The 14774-nt window shown below is 44.7% G+C and overlaps 3 protein-coding genes across 7 annotated transcripts; 1 reads left to right on the top strand and 2 right to left on the bottom strand.

Moving 5' to 3' along the window:
* Positions 1-14: 14 nt before the first annotated feature.
* zte38 (zebrafish testis-expressed 38) lies at positions 15-2858 on the bottom strand. Its single transcript, XM_030115135.1, has 12 exons — positions 2811-2858; positions 2492-2636; positions 1509-1572; positions 1357-1393; positions 1230-1250; positions 1105-1131; positions 944-1011; positions 715-863; positions 418-638; positions 249-297; positions 141-175; positions 15-56 (listed from the first exon to the last, which is right to left on the bottom strand). Exons 1-12 carry the CDS (start codon positions 2856-2858, stop codon positions 15-17), a joined length of 906 nt encoding a protein of 301 aa, XP_029970995.1.
* Positions 2859-4157: 1299 nt separating this feature from the next.
* Positions 4158-6642, bottom strand: prdx1 (peroxiredoxin 1). The gene is made up of 6 exons (XM_030115627.1): positions 6607-6642; positions 5487-5616; positions 5171-5324; positions 4970-5092; positions 4759-4889; positions 4158-4555 (listed from the first exon to the last, which is right to left on the bottom strand). Exons 2-6 carry the CDS (start codon positions 5590-5592, stop codon positions 4473-4475), a joined length of 597 nt encoding a protein of 198 aa, XP_029971487.1. The 5' UTR covers positions 5593-5616; positions 6607-6642; the 3' UTR covers positions 4158-4472.
* A 3441-nt stretch (positions 6643-10083) lies between these two features.
* On the top strand, positions 10084-13703 carry LOC115405421 (histone-binding protein N1/N2-like). Of its 5 annotated transcripts, none has more exons than XM_030114999.1 (14): positions 10084-10219; positions 10342-10447; positions 10995-11075; positions 11261-11316; positions 11457-11798; positions 11865-11938; positions 12014-12087; positions 12160-12233; positions 12473-12661; positions 12746-12903; positions 12976-13050; positions 13123-13218; positions 13295-13464; positions 13536-13703. In XM_030114999.1, the coding sequence occupies exons 2-14, from the start codon at positions 10347-10349 to the stop codon at positions 13540-13542; spliced, it is 1497 nt and encodes a 498-aa protein (XP_029970859.1). In that variant the 5' UTR covers positions 10084-10219; positions 10342-10346; the 3' UTR covers positions 13543-13703. The 5 variants fall into 5 exon arrangements, with proteins under 5 accessions (XP_029970859.1, XP_029970858.1, XP_029970856.1 ...); XM_030114998.1 differs by having other exon boundaries at positions 11261-11367; positions 13126-13218; positions 13310-13464; XM_030114996.1 differs by having other exon boundaries at positions 11261-11367; positions 13126-13218.
* Positions 13704-14774: the final 1071 nt, after the last annotated feature.

Genomic DNA, 14774 nt, shown 5'->3' with positions numbered 1-14774 from the left:
CCTCCTCTTGTCGACTAAAGTCTTTTCTTCCTCAGAGTTTTTCCAGGCGCTTTTCTCTGGAACAGATAAACAGAACACGTTGTAGTATTTTTTTTATTTTTTTTTTGTCTTTTTTGTAACAACCATAAATGCACCTTTACCACACAAGTCCTTGGTTTCTTGAACTGTGCCGATTCTGTGAAAAGGAAAGAGAGCAGAGTAAAACGACGCTCGCTGTCGGTTTGAGCAGTCGTAGCAAACCGCCTCACCATCCTCTGAGGGTAAATCTTTGTCGTCAGGTATTTTCCCACTGGGATCCTGTAAACAGGCGTTCAGGAACATTGTGAAGAACTCGCAGATATTTGCAAACCGCCACAGCAAAGCTAGAGTCGATACTTCTGTAGATGACAGTGAGAAGCTGCAGACTGAAACCCTCGCCTTCATCGTGTCTCCGTTCGGAGAGATCCCCCCGCCGTCTCTCTTCTGGGTCCCCGTCTGCAGCTTCTCCACCCGGCCCTGCTCCGCCAACACGTCCACGCTGAAGCAGTGGAAGGCCGTCTGCACCTTGCCCACCTTGAAGTGCACGGCATGGCCTTCGAACCACAGGCTGTCGCACTGGGCCTCCTGGAAGCCCGGCGGCTGGTAGTCGACCGGGGTGACTGGAAAACCAAGCGGGACGTGAGGGTGTCGTCTTCAGTTCATGGATGAATTGTCCACACATGAAAAGCATCTTACTGTCGTCGTAGTAGTAAAGCTTCATGTTGAGGTAGACGTTGTCGGGGAGGGGGTTCAGGTTCTGCATGAGCAGGAGGAGCTTCCTGATCAGCACCACAGAGGCTTTCTTGGTTTCCCCCATCGTCACCTGCATCTCTGCACCGTCCTTCCTACGACAGCGTCAGTTCAGAACGTTTCAGTTTGACGTCGGGCGGCTGGCCGGCACACGTGAGGCCGGAGCCGTCCAAACCTGACGACATTCAGCTCCGGGCCCTGGGCAGAGTATCTGATCTTCAGCAGGTAGGATTCAATAATGCACTGAAAAGTAACAACAGAAGCTTTCGCAAGGATGATCACACAAAGAACTGCACAATATCTACAAATGGACACTGAAAGAACTTCAAAACTCACGTCTGGTTCGTCCGGATTGGTGTAGACCTAAATTATAAAAATAACCCACGGTTAGCAACAGATGCTGGTGAAACTTGAGCAATATCAGCGCTTTAAAAGCTGCAGTAGTCACGAGAATTACTTACCCCGATGTACACGACCTGGAGCTTTTCAGAATACAGACAGAAGCATTTAACAAAATAAAAAGTAACGATTAAAACACCAAACACACACATTATATTCTTTACAGTAAAAAAGGTGTGATAAACTTACATATTGCTTTTCTAATGCGTCAAAGCAGCCCATCATCCTGAGTGAAGAAGACAAGAGCATCACACTGCTGATGAATGCTGCATATTTTCAGATTAGCACTTCATCTGATTTCTGCACTGAGCACCGAGACACAACAGAGGTACGGTACTTACCATTTCACCATTTTGTTTGCGGCCATGGTTTTGCAGTTTTCCCGCAAAATCTTGAGGCATATATCTGTTTTTGAGACACACACACAGTGATTGAAAAACATGAATTCTTTACCATCATTACGCCAACAAAAATTATTTAGAAAAAAAATTATTTTCAAAGATTTTTTTAATGGATGTCAAATATACTGTAACTTGTCACCAGAGTATCATTTCAGTTGAGTTTTTAGAATTGTTTGGACGGCCAGTCGAAATAGTCAAATACAACTAACTAGCACCCGACTAGTCGACTACTTGGGTCATTTAATTAGCATGATTTTAATACAATTTAATTAATAAAAACAACTATTCAGGCACTATTTAGAGGCAAAGCAGAAACCAACTCAGTCCAGCATTCGACCGCAGCCAGCATTTACAAGAGCTTAGAATAAATGTCGAGCATGATTTCTAGAAGTGCCACAAACACTATGTGTTAATACCACATCCTCTGATTAGATATGTAATATTTCTATATGTTAACCCTTTATATGGCAGTCTTTTGAATCTCCTGGAAATGTCAATCCTCTAGTATGATACTACAAAAAGGTTACAACATGAATACCTTCGGTCAGTGTTGATAAACATTCTGACATATAATTTTTATGTAATAAAGCTTGTTCAAACACATTAAACTGAATAAAATTAAAAAGATGTAAAATATTGAAAAAATTTAGCAATGATATGTGAAAAAGGACCCCTGTAATTACCTTTATCATATCCATCTCTTATTTTGGACAAAAAGTGCTTGATTTATGATTACGTACCAGCATCGGTCATTGACTAACTTAAGTGTACTTTGAGTTTTAATGTGTTTCTGTGAGAAACTAGAGGAAATGTGGAAGTGAGTTACTGAATTTGATCAGCTGCTGTATGTGAAAACATCCTTGATCACACGTTGAAACTGTAACATAAGCTCATGGAGCCACAGCAGCAGGTGTTCTGTTCACCTTCCAGGTATTTGGACCTGTAGGCCTCCTCGGGGAAGATCCCTCGGAGGTAGGTGATGTAGGACACGGTCACAGCCATCATCCTCTTCACAAAGAGCAGAGACTCCTGCTTGGATTTCAAGCCATTTGGAAAAAAGTTTTTCCACTACAAAACAAACAACAAGAAAAAAATAAAACATTGAGAGGGAAATGACCTGACTGACTTTAACCGGCTGCTCCAAACAAACAAAATAAAAAATCATGGCGCAGTATTAGTAGAGAATAATATATCTAATAAGCACTTGTAAGTTGTTTAATGGCGCCTGCTTTGAGTCCTCACCTCAGCCGTGGCCTCCTGTTGTTTCACCATCATTTCCATTGAAGACATTTTTAGCTAACAGAATTAGCGGACCAGCTGCAATAAATCGCTTCCGGTATTCAAAACGCGCGGGCTAATTCAACATTCCGATGATTGTCAAATACGCGTTTTCCCGCACAAAACGCAATGACGTCACACGGGCGTGCCGGCCACGCCTGAGTCAGGATGCAGTAGTGTGGTGTTTTTTGAGGGACGCGGGTTCGAACCCTGCGTCTCTGATACACTTTTCCTACTTTACCTAGTATTCTCTATTTCTTTAATATGTTTTCATCTAATAAACTGGATTAACTGGCTTTGATAATCCAGATTTTGGCTGTGATTTTTTCTTTTTTTTGTTTTTGACTGCTGAGTGTTGTATTAATTTTATTTGAGGAAAGTGTTTATTATTTTATATATCAATCTTTATTCTGTGCTGGGTCAAAGGGTGCAAGAGCCAATCCCACTTAATGAGGGAGAGACGCCCCTGGACCCAGGGAACACAGGACAAGCACACACACTACATTCACACCTAGGGTCAATTCAGGGTTATTTATAGCATTTGAACCCATGACATTCAGCCTCAATATACTGAAATAGGTAAATTATTATGAACCAGTTACTCTGTAATTTCCCTACAGCTGGGAATCGAACATAGATTTTTTTTTTGTCTTACAATCAAAAGCAGGAATATCTCTTCTCATCTGGGTTGTTTGCTGGAGTTACTTCCACAAGCATACCACACATTTTTCTGACCGATGCCATTTATTTTCAGAATGGATTTGGACTGAAGCCCATTTGTAGAAACAAATCCATCACACACTTTGGCTTATCATTATTCAAACAACAGCTAACAAGATGGACATTCAGCCTAAGGCGTGTACAAACACCAGTTCTGCAATAAATGTAAAACAAGCGGAAACATTTTATTCAGTGTCATCATTAAAGACACCACTGACAGCCTTGTTTAGACAGCAAACAAGTTCAGTCATTGGAGCGATGAGATATATGCCTGAGCAAATACATGAAACTTTTGGAAGGTTAAATAACTTTTAATTCAGAGTGAGTCTAATGGTTAAACCGATTTAAAATGAGGCAACAAATGTGTCACACACAAAAATTAGACGGGAACCCAACCTTCTTAAAATTCTTTTTAACTAAGACTTCTAGAGTAAAATCTGTGTTCAAGAGCATCTCAGGATAATCGCCTTCTAAATATCTATTAAATAAATAATGCAGTCTTAGTAACTTTCAGTACAGTTTATTTAGATTTGAAAGAACATTTGTTGGTCAACGTAAAAAAAAAAACAAAAAAAAAAAACAAGAGTTTTCTGTGACTTCATTTTAACAATGAAAAATGCTGTTTAGTCTTCTGTATGTAATAATAAGGAATGACAGAAAGTAACAGACATTACTACAGTGTGATGCTCAGTGAAAAACTACTGCCATGGGTGCATCGTTGAGTCTACAGAGGACAGGACACACACACACACACACACACACACACACACACACACACCACATTGATGACTGAAAGCTCTATCTCCTAAACACTCCTCCACAGGCACAGTGGCTCACTTATATTGGAAATGTTATCACGAAATGAAATCTCCCTACAGCAGGCGGCAGACTCGAGGTTTGGGCTTATTACTGCTTGGAGAAGAAGTCTTTGCTCTTTTGGACGTCTGGTTTGATGGTGTCGCTTCCTGGCTTCCAGCCGGCCGGGCAGACTGAAAAGACAAGGCCGTCATGAGTCCTGACCAACAGATGAAACGAGACGCTCCACAGAATGCAGCTCAAAACGGGAACTCCTTTGCATATCAAAATAGGTAAATGTATAAAAAACACCTTTGTTCCAGGCACTTCCTCCCTCTGAATTTCCTACGTGGGTATCGGGATTAATCTATGAATATCAGTAAGTAGAGCAGCTCACCTTCTCCGTGCTTGTCTGTGAACTGAAAGGCTTGGACCAGACGCAGAGTCTCGTCAACAGAACGTCCAACCGGCAGGTCATTGATTGTAATCTGTCTCAGGACGCCCTTGTCGTCAATGATGAACAGACCCCTGAAATAAACAGAGAAATTGACATCCTGCTCAGATAATGGCGGTTTAAAGATATATATTCCGGCGGATGTGCAGCCGACCTGTAGGCGATGCCCTCGTCCTCCTTGAGCACGCCGTAGTCTGTGGAAATGGTGCGCCGCGTGTCAGACACCAGGGGGATCTTCATGGGCCCCAGGCCGCCCTGCTTCCGCGGCGTGTTGGTCCTTTTGAGAGAACGCAAGGGAAACGTGAGATCCTTCTCAAAGCAAAGGCTCAAAATGTGTTTGGAGTGTAAGAAATACCAGGCGAAGTGGGAGAAGTGCGAGTCGACCGAGGCGGCTATGACCTCGCAGCCGATCTTCCTGAACTCGTCGGCAGCGTCGCTGAAAGCAATGATTTCCGTCGGACACACAAAGGTGAAATCCAGCGGGTAGAAGAAAAAGACCACATATTTTCCTGCAGCATTGAAAAGAGGAACAATTAATGCCAGAAAAAACAACTATTACATTAGGGTGTAATTATCTCTGCTCAGTAGTGCAAATGAAAAAGCAGGTGATCAGAGGAGAGCGCCATCAAAGCGCGTCCTGCAGGTGAGGCGCCGCGCTGGCCAGGGTGTACCTCTGTAGTCCGACAGCTTCACGTCTCCAAACTGTCCATCCGGCATCACGGCTTTGGCAGTGAAGTCTGGCGCCAGCTGTCCAATACGAGCATTTCCTGCAGCCATGTTGGGTCTGAGCGGTGCAGCAGTCTGCCATGGGAAACAGGGCGTGAGGGTCATGAAGGAATGAAGACTTCCTCTTTTCATGATTTTTTTTTCTCATGTAAAGTACTCTTTTTCTTTTTCTAATTAACTACAGGGTAATTCAAAGTTTGTTTCATGAACATGCCGATCACATGCCAAAAAAAGCAGATAAATCATTCTCATCTTATTAAATCCCTTTCATCTACAGAAGCTCCACCTTTAAACACTGGATGAATACTAAAAACATATTTTTCCAGGGTGCACAAGCATTCTATAGATTATTGAATAGATAGAATTTCTGTGAAATTCAAACTATAACTGTATTATCACTATGTTAACTTGATATCAGATTTTAAAAAGAAGACTATCAACTCAAAACAAAACATCTGGTCTGCTGCTTTGTCACCATTTTTAGTCATCCATATTAACAACATTAAAAATGTATTAATCCTTTCTTGAGTTCATTTTGGTTTTTCAGCAATGTAATTCTAGTGTAGAAATAATAGTTAAACTATCAAATCAAATGAATAAATGATGGAAACCACTGATAAAGAACATAAGTAAGACCTTTCCTGTTCCCTCCCAACCTGATGTCTGACGGGTTTAAATCAGGTTTAGGAACTAACCATCATTCAAACCGCCAGGACTTCATTCAGTGAAACCAGGGAAGCATTTACTCTTCTGCTCTCAACGCGCAGCTGTTTCCAACTATAAAGTGTTTTTTCTTCTTCTTCCTATAAGCTTTACACGTAAAAAGAAACGGATTTAAACAGGAATTAACAAACGAGTCTGCATCATCACTCAAAAAACTGTCGAATTTATCATAATAAAATAAATATTCTCAGTTTTGGAGTTCTGAAGCACTTGTTGAATCCCTTCACATCACAGAAGTTTAGTCTGCCATTGAAACAACGCTGTCAAGTAAACACAGAAACCGTTTTTAAAATAACAGTGATAAAGAAATAAACCTTATGAAGCGGATACAGAGACACAGACCTGGGTTCTTCTTTTCTCCACAGGAACGGAGGGAGCGCGGAGTGGGAGCGCGTCCCCGAGAGAAGCGCTCTTATAGAGGAGTCACGTCTCGCGATAACACGGAGGAGCACGAGACTTGAGCTCCTGCTCTGTCATTCACACACAGCCTGACCCGCGGACACACACACTCCACACACTCTCCACACAGCATGACTCTGCATTTTTCCTCTTGTGAAATCCATGCTGTAAGGATGAGAAGGAAGGCGGAAGAAACCGCTTTCAGTAAATGTTTCACTGGAAAGATATTCTTATGGAGTTCGTTTCCTTTAAAGCTCCCATATTATGTTAGTTTTCAGTCATGTCATATAGGTCACAGAAGCCCAAAAACATAGTATTTAAGTTTGTTTGCTCTGTGTGGCATTCTTCTGAAACTCAAACCTTTCAGTTCTCCAATTCAAACAAAGCACAGTCGTGAGGTTTTGTCATGTGACTTTTTGTTTCACTCATGGTGAACACAGAAGAAATTAATAACTTTAATTTTTTGTCACATTGCCTCTTCCTCTATGTTGACTTGACTCCAACACTGTCTTCATGGTCTATGATTGAACATTTTACTTAGCGATGTTCCAGTAGTTTATTTATTAACTCCAGCCTCAGACAATACACTTGTGGCTCTTTAACTCCAGATGTAGTGGTTTTTTGTTGAACACCCTTTCTTCCCACACGGTGAATTCCCTGCTTTTCGTCCAGTGTCTAGTTGCAACATCTTGTGCTTATCCAGGCGTCTCCAGGCAGCATTTTTTCCCTGTCATTTCCTCCTGGCTCACCACAGCTATATTTACCTAACAACCGGGCTGAGGAGCAGCAGCCGCTGCTTGACACAAGTTTACACTGCAGGGCCTTTTTGCTGCTTTATTAAAATAAAGATAAAGCATATATCTTAAATTGGAATATCATAATATACATGCAGTGGTTTGGACTGGTTTCACCCCACTGCAACATTTGTGCCGATCCGTTGATGATTGTTTGAATTGCCTCACCCTGTGGAGCTGGATGAGTCAGAACCTCACTTTTTTCCTCATGCATTTCTGCAAGTCACAATGCATTTCATTTGTTGGTGGATTTGAAACAATAGCATCATGCAAACATTACATTTTACTTTAGATTAAGAATAAGTTTAGTCCCATTTCTTATGGATAAATTAAATAACACTTTTAATACTGTAAACTGTGATTTTATTGAGCCTGTATGTTACATTTCCTGGAGTGGAAATGTTATCCAGACTCCTGCTGATCAATCCTCGGCTGTGTAATCAAGTGTCACACTCACAGAGTTTATTTTATGTGTCGGCTCTTAAGGACATTGTTCAGACTCAGGAAGCTCATGTGTTACTGAGAGGCTAATATAATTTACAACTAAGCATACTGTAGTGAGAATGTGACATTAAACCTCATGCCCAACAATTACTACACACTAAAAGGAAATAAAAAAGAAAAGAAACCATAAAAAGGTGAATGTGGTTGCTCTTATAGAACAGAGTGTGATTTTGATTTTGCTGCTTTACTGGGACTTCTTTTACAGCTGTCTGCAGTGGAGGATGGAAACAGACATAACTGGAATAAATGCACCTTTTAGAAAAATCAAAGTCAATTTTCTAAAGCACTTTAAAACGGGAGATTTAGCTCAACATGTGATTTCCAGAAGTGAGGGGAACATTAGTTCTCCTCGGTCTGTGTGCTCTGGAAAGGCGGGCCTGCTGTCGGCTCAATCAGCCGCCTCTTTTCTCTGCTGTCGTCCACCAGTGTCTTCGCGCGCTGTTGCCATGGCGTCGCATCAAGGGTCAGATAAGAGGTGGAGGGGGGCAGGCACACAATAAGATCCTTTTGGAAGCGCTGAGGTGGGCTTGTGATCAAACACTGCTCTGTGTTCATTTCCTGCTTCACAATCTGCCCATAATTAGTGCATCTGGTCCAGAACAGGTTCCAAAGCTGCTGGATGTTTAAAGAGCACTCGAGGCGCTATCATCCCAGATGCATTCAATCCCACAGAATAACAAACATGAAGACGGTCATCACCACTATCGCAGATGTGATGTGAACTGAAAACAGTGCTTTCTCATAGTTGTTTTATTTGTCCAGTAATGTTAAATTAATGCAGCTCATTGAGCAAGTGTCCTTAAATACGCTGATAGATATGACTGTTTTGAAAAACCTAGAAAATTGAAATGCAAAAATAGCAGCAAAAATAAAAATGAGAACAGATCAAAACAAATCTATTTTAAAGCATGAAGCACATAGCAGATGCTACATTATTTTCCTTAGATGGAAACTTCTTTCAAAAGCTTAATCTCGTTTTGACTAGTAAAGCATCTCTTAGCCAAGATTAATGTACTTTCAATATATATTTCTTCCTCATAATAATTTCGCTGCTGACAAGATGCCAAAGTGCCAAATGTGTATATTCATATTTGACTACAGGTTATTCTCTGTGGAACCGTCTGGATTCCAGAGGGAATTATGGCTGTTAAAGCCTCGTATTTTAATGATGACTATGTGAGGAGATTGAGGGGGATCGTCGCAGCAGGAGATTAATTTGGGTGCCAGGTCCAGACTTGTTTTGAAGAGGGAACCACACAGCGGAAACAGCATGAGGAGCTCAGAGGGGAGCTGGACAATCTCTGTCTTTCACAGCAGGAAGTGACAGCAGCATGCGCTCATCCATGCATGAAGACGCAAAGATACACAGAGAAGGACTTACACCACCATCCGTTTTATTGGTCTATTTTAAAGTTTTATTGCTATTTTTTATGATCATCCATCCTCTGTATGACTTCCTCCAAGTCAGGGCCGATCCCAGTTAACCACAGGTGAACAATGCAAATACAGACAGCCACTCACAGTAATTCCTGGATACATTTTACTGTCAAATTAACATTACTGGACTGTTTTTGGAAGCCCAACAAAGAACATGCAATTCCTGCAGATTCACAGTATCAAACCCACAACTTTCTCACTGTGAGAGGTGGGTGTTTACTGCTACTCCACTGTGCAAACTAATGAGGATGATGATGAGGAGGAGGAGGAGGAGGAGGAGGATGTTGATGATTGTGAGGATGATGGTAATCTAGAGACTCTCCACTCATCCGTGCACACCAGCTGCATCCAACACTACTTATTTTGAGAGAACTTCACAACTTTAATGTGGGAAAGATTCTCTTTTATTGTGATTTTGCATAATATGTCTCTCAGCAATTTCTAAATTGATTCACTTATTTGCATTCAATAATACAACCAATCTGTAACCTTTCACCTCAGTCCTCCTCATGCCAGATGAATTATTTAATTATGTTATGGAATGCGACTTCGATACCACATGTATGGATTATAATTGCGTGTTTTTAAGCTTGATGAGCTGCATTGTTGTACTCCTGTTTTTGTGGGAGTACTATTACCGTGCCCTGTCCCTTTAAGAAATCTCCCGCGCTTTGTTCCGGGGTCTGGACCTGACCGGAAGAGGCAGGGACATTTCGCGCCAAATTGAAACAAGACCTCAGTCAGAGAGCCGACCGGCCGCAGACGAGCTGAGAGACTCTCCGACGCGACTTCAGCCCTTCTTCGTCCTCTCATCTGCCAAGGTATGGAGTTCTCCTAACAGAAGCCGCGCGCGAGGTCTTTCACTCTGCCCCCGAAACGCGGGGATTCGAGGTGATCCGTGTTGACTCCGCCGGTGCGGTGTGGTGCTTTGTCTCCCGTGAAGCGAACATGGAGGAGGCCAACAAGCTGATCGGCACCGGGAAGAAACACCTGGTGATGGGGAAGCCGGTGGAGGCGGTGAGCGTCCTGCAGGAGGCCTGCGCCCTGCTGTGAGTCCGCTAATCGCCGCCACAGCCGTCCGTGTTCCGCACCGTCCACTACCAGGGTCGCACAATGGACCCCTCCCCCCCTCCAGAGCCCCTCACGGGACAGGCACCTTAACTCCGACGAGCTCCTCATCCTAATCAACCCAGAACTGCGAGGTTTAACGAGCACGTGACAGGAGAAGCGTTACCGTTTAAAGGGGAAACGATACCACTCTCCGCTTGAGGTTTAACCCGCGTGAAAACACACGTGCGGTGATCAAAAGGTCATTTCTCACCGGATACAGGGCTGAGGAGAGAGTACTTGCAATGCGGGGTTGAGAAATGGGTGTTAATGGAGGAATTGGTAACAACTTTTAATCATTTGTCCTTTGATTGAACCTCGTTTATTAAGCAAATCTGCCTCTGACTGCAGGTTAACCTCAAATAACACTGATGATTTCTATATACAATGACTTCCTCAGTTTTTTTTTTTTGTCTTGTAGTTTAGAGATGACAGGTTGGGTATGTTTGCTTTTATCTGTTGATTAATCTTAATTTTTTGGCTTTGCAGAGCTAAGAAGTACGGAGACACCGCTGATGAATGTGGGGAGGCTTTTCTCTGGTGTGGGAAAGCGCTCCTTGAGCTAGCACGGTGGGTTTATCACCATTTTTAGTGTCTTAAAAATAAATATCTGTCTTTTGCCAAAGGTGTAAGGATCTTGGATCATCTTAAATCATTACCTTTTTAAGTCCCTCTGTTCTGAAGTGTTTACCGACGATTGTCTCTGAACATGCTTTGCTGGGATCCATGAACCAAACCGCCTGCGGCTCTTGCAGGATGGAGAACTCGGTGCTGGGTAACGCCCTGGAGGGAGTCCCCGAGGAAGAGGAAGGTGAGGACAAAGCCAATGATTCCAAGTTTGAGAGCGCAGAAAACCTTGATGGTGAGAAAAAGACTTGTTTCTGCATCTTTTCACTCTGAAGAGTGATTTCCACAGCTTGTCCTCACTCTTGTCTTCTCCTCTCTCAACAGAGAAAACCCGGGACGAGCTGAGGGTTCAGGTGTACGACGCCATGGCAGAGAAGAAAGAGGAAGAGGCGAAGAAGAAGGCGGAGGAGAAGCAGGGCGAAGAAGCAGAGAAGACGGAGGCCGGAGAGAAACGACCCAAAGCTGAGAAAGAGGGAGGCGAGGACAAGAGCGACGCCGATGGAGCCAAACCGAGCAAAACCAAAGATCAGAAAGAAGAGACGAAGAAATCAGCTGAGGAATCTCCAGCTTCTAAGGACGACAAGATCACTGATGCAGAAGAAAAATCGACCTCAAAGGACGACGAACCAGCTGATAAAGACGACGACTCTGAGAAAGAGGAGGGAGGTGAGTTTTCCTTCTCGCTGTTCCTTCTGTCCTGTTAGTTGATCTAAAAGATGGGTTTGTTTTTAGCGGAGGAGGAGGAAGACGGTGAAGATGTGGAAATGGAGAGCGACGATGAAGATGAAGACGACTCTCCTGAAAAGGTACGAACAGCATGATGAAGTGAGCGGCGGTCTGAGGCTGAGCGTCGGACTGAAGCGTCGTCTGGGTTTGATCAGGAGGAAGAGGAGGAGGTGGGGAACCTGCAGCTGGCCTGGGAGATGCTGGAACTGGCTAAAGTCATCTATAAGAGGTGAAGACGAGGGCAGTGAGCACAGAGCCCAGGTTCAGATCCGAGTGTGACCCGTTTGTTTCTGTTAATCAGGAAAGAGACGAAGGACGACCAGCTGCTGGCGGCCCAGGCTCACCTGAAGCTGGGGGAGGTTTCAGCCGAGTCAGGTAACCAGATCACCGGTTCACCCTGTGCAGAGCAGATCAGACTGAATGTGTCTGTTTGGCCACATGGGGGCGTCCTGGAAATACGAACCAATAAACACGAGTCCGAAGATTTTCTGATCCAGCAATGCAGGACAGCATGTTTAATTTTTAAACTTCAGATGGTTTAAATCCAAACCGCCACGTGCTTAACGGTCTCTGTTCCTCCAAACCTCACTTCCTGGTGCTCTGCCTCGGCTCAGGGAACTACTCCCAGGCTCTGGAGGACTTCCAGGAGTGTCTGAAGCTGCAGCTGGCTCACCTGGAGCCGGACAGCCGGCTGCTGGCCGAGACGCACTACCAGCTGGGCGTCACCTACAACCTCAACTCCCAGTACGGCCAGGCGGTGGAGGCCTTCAACAGCTCCGCCTCCGTCATCAGGAGCAGGCTGGGTGAGGGCCGACTGGCCGGACGCTGCCGGGAGGAGGGGGGGCGGAGCCGCGGCCTCCTGCTGACCGAGCTTCGTCCCCCCTCAGAAAAGCTGCAGGAGATCATCGGCAAGGCGGAGGAGGCTCTGCAGAGCGACCGCAAGGAGCTGGAGGAGCTGAAGGCTCTGCTGCCGGAGATCCAGGAGAAGGTGGAGGACGCCACCGAGAGCCAGAAGTCGGCCGCCGAAGCCGTCAAGAGCTTTTTGGTGAGTCTCCTGCACAGCAAGGACCTCGACCTGCTCCCGGCAGTTCCTGATGTCTGAACGTCTCCGTTTCAGGACGGAGCCTCTACGTCGTCTGCCTTCCCAGCATCCAGTGAGGGGCCTTCATCATCCTCCTCCTCCTCCTCAGCAGTGAGTTCTGCTTCGACCGCTTCACATGAAGATCAGTTCTTCTGAGGATCTCACAGATCTTTGTTTTCCCAGCAGGTCACCGCCGCCTCGCCCGTCAAGCTGGGCTCTCCCAGCAAGTCGGCCTCCACGGCGCCGGTGTCGGACATCTCCCACCTGGTCAGGAAGAAGGTGAGGCGGGACACGTTTGTCTTCATCTCATCGGCGCCGAGGTTCAGGGTGACGTCTCTAATGTGGAATTGATCAGTCCGCCGCCTTTCAGAGGAAACCGGAGGACAGTCCCGTGAAGGAGGCCGCCGTCAAGAAGGTGAAGCAGGATGACGAGGAGAAGGCGAAGGCGGCGGAGGCTCAGGCCGGCGGCGGCCACACGCTCAACGGCTCCGCCAACGGACACTCCAAAGCCATGGAAGTCGCCAAGTGAGTCTTGAGTTTCTCCACAAACTGCCTGGTTTAACCGCAGTCGTTCTGAACGCCGTCGTCTCTTTCAGGGAGTGAGATCCTGCTGCCAGCTCCACCTCGGATCCAGAATGTGACCGCCGGTTCGACCCGGCTGGGCCGAACAAGAGCTCACAGCGGCCCTCTGTTGTAAATATGTGTCTTTTTGTGCCTGTTGTATTTGTGAATTTATAAACTTGAATAAAGACAGTTGAATAAGACTCTGATCTGATCATTCCAGCATGAAGAGAACAGACTAACGCCGAGGAAGAGGATGTGTCTTTTCATTTAAAAGCTAACGAGCAGCAGCGGAAACATCGGAACCTGTCGACTCAGGCACTGACGGTGTGAGGTGTGAGAGCAGTTTAGAAATGTTTATCCTACAGAGGATTCATGTATCTGGACTCTTCATGTAGCTGCTGGGTCTGGAAAAAACACTTCATACAATCAGGACTTTGTACATGATGCAAATTACTTTTACTCCAAGAAAATTGGACAGATTGTGTTAGCATGCATATACTTTAAAATTAAAGGTAATTGAATTTTCATGTTATACACAAACTAAATAAATTCAATAGTGCGTCATGCCGTTTAGTGGTTTAACTTTGCATCCCAGCCTCACCGAGCATCAGCGCTCCTCTGTCCTGGTTCGAAGCGCTCCTGCTCCTCATCTCCGTCACTTAATCGGTTTTTAGTCTTCATACAGTGTCCTTGTTCGATTTGAAGGCTGCTGTGAGTCGATGTGAACGACTGTTGACCAGGAGTGTGACCTTCACCTGGTGTTCTGACACATCTCATCTGCTCACACACATTTTCACTTGATTAAATCTCGCAGTCGTGTGAGTACGGTATGTGTGTGAGCCGACCTCTGTCACTGAACACGGAGCAATCGGCGAAGAACCGGTGTCATCAGAGCCGTCTGGACCGATAAATACTGGCGTTTAACTCGAAGTGAAGGCAGATCTAAACTGGCAGCATGACCGTGAACTGAATAAAGTGGTGTAGGAAACAGGGAACAGCGATCGCCTCTCAGTAAATCCAGGAACCACATTTCGCCTCCTGCTCCATCCTCTGAACAGTTTCCCCTACAGAGCTCATTATAGCTGAGGTAAAAGGCTTTTTCACTTTAGAGGGGGTTTCATTTTTTACAAATGAAGCATATGATGAGCAGGGATGATGCTCAGTAGTGTGTGGACTGTTAGAATTATTAGAATTTAAATCAAAAATTGCTTAAATGGACTTAATCTGGTCCAGTGAACACATGTTCAATTTTGGATTTCCTGTGAAATTGT

The sequence above is a fragment of the Salarias fasciatus genome, chromosome 18 (assembly GCF_902148845.1).
Source record: "Salarias fasciatus chromosome 18, fSalaFa1.1, whole genome shotgun sequence".
Lineage (NCBI taxonomy): Eukaryota > Metazoa > Chordata > Actinopteri > Blenniiformes > Blenniidae > Salarias > Salarias fasciatus.
This window is presented reverse-complemented; position numbering and strand designations above follow the sequence as displayed.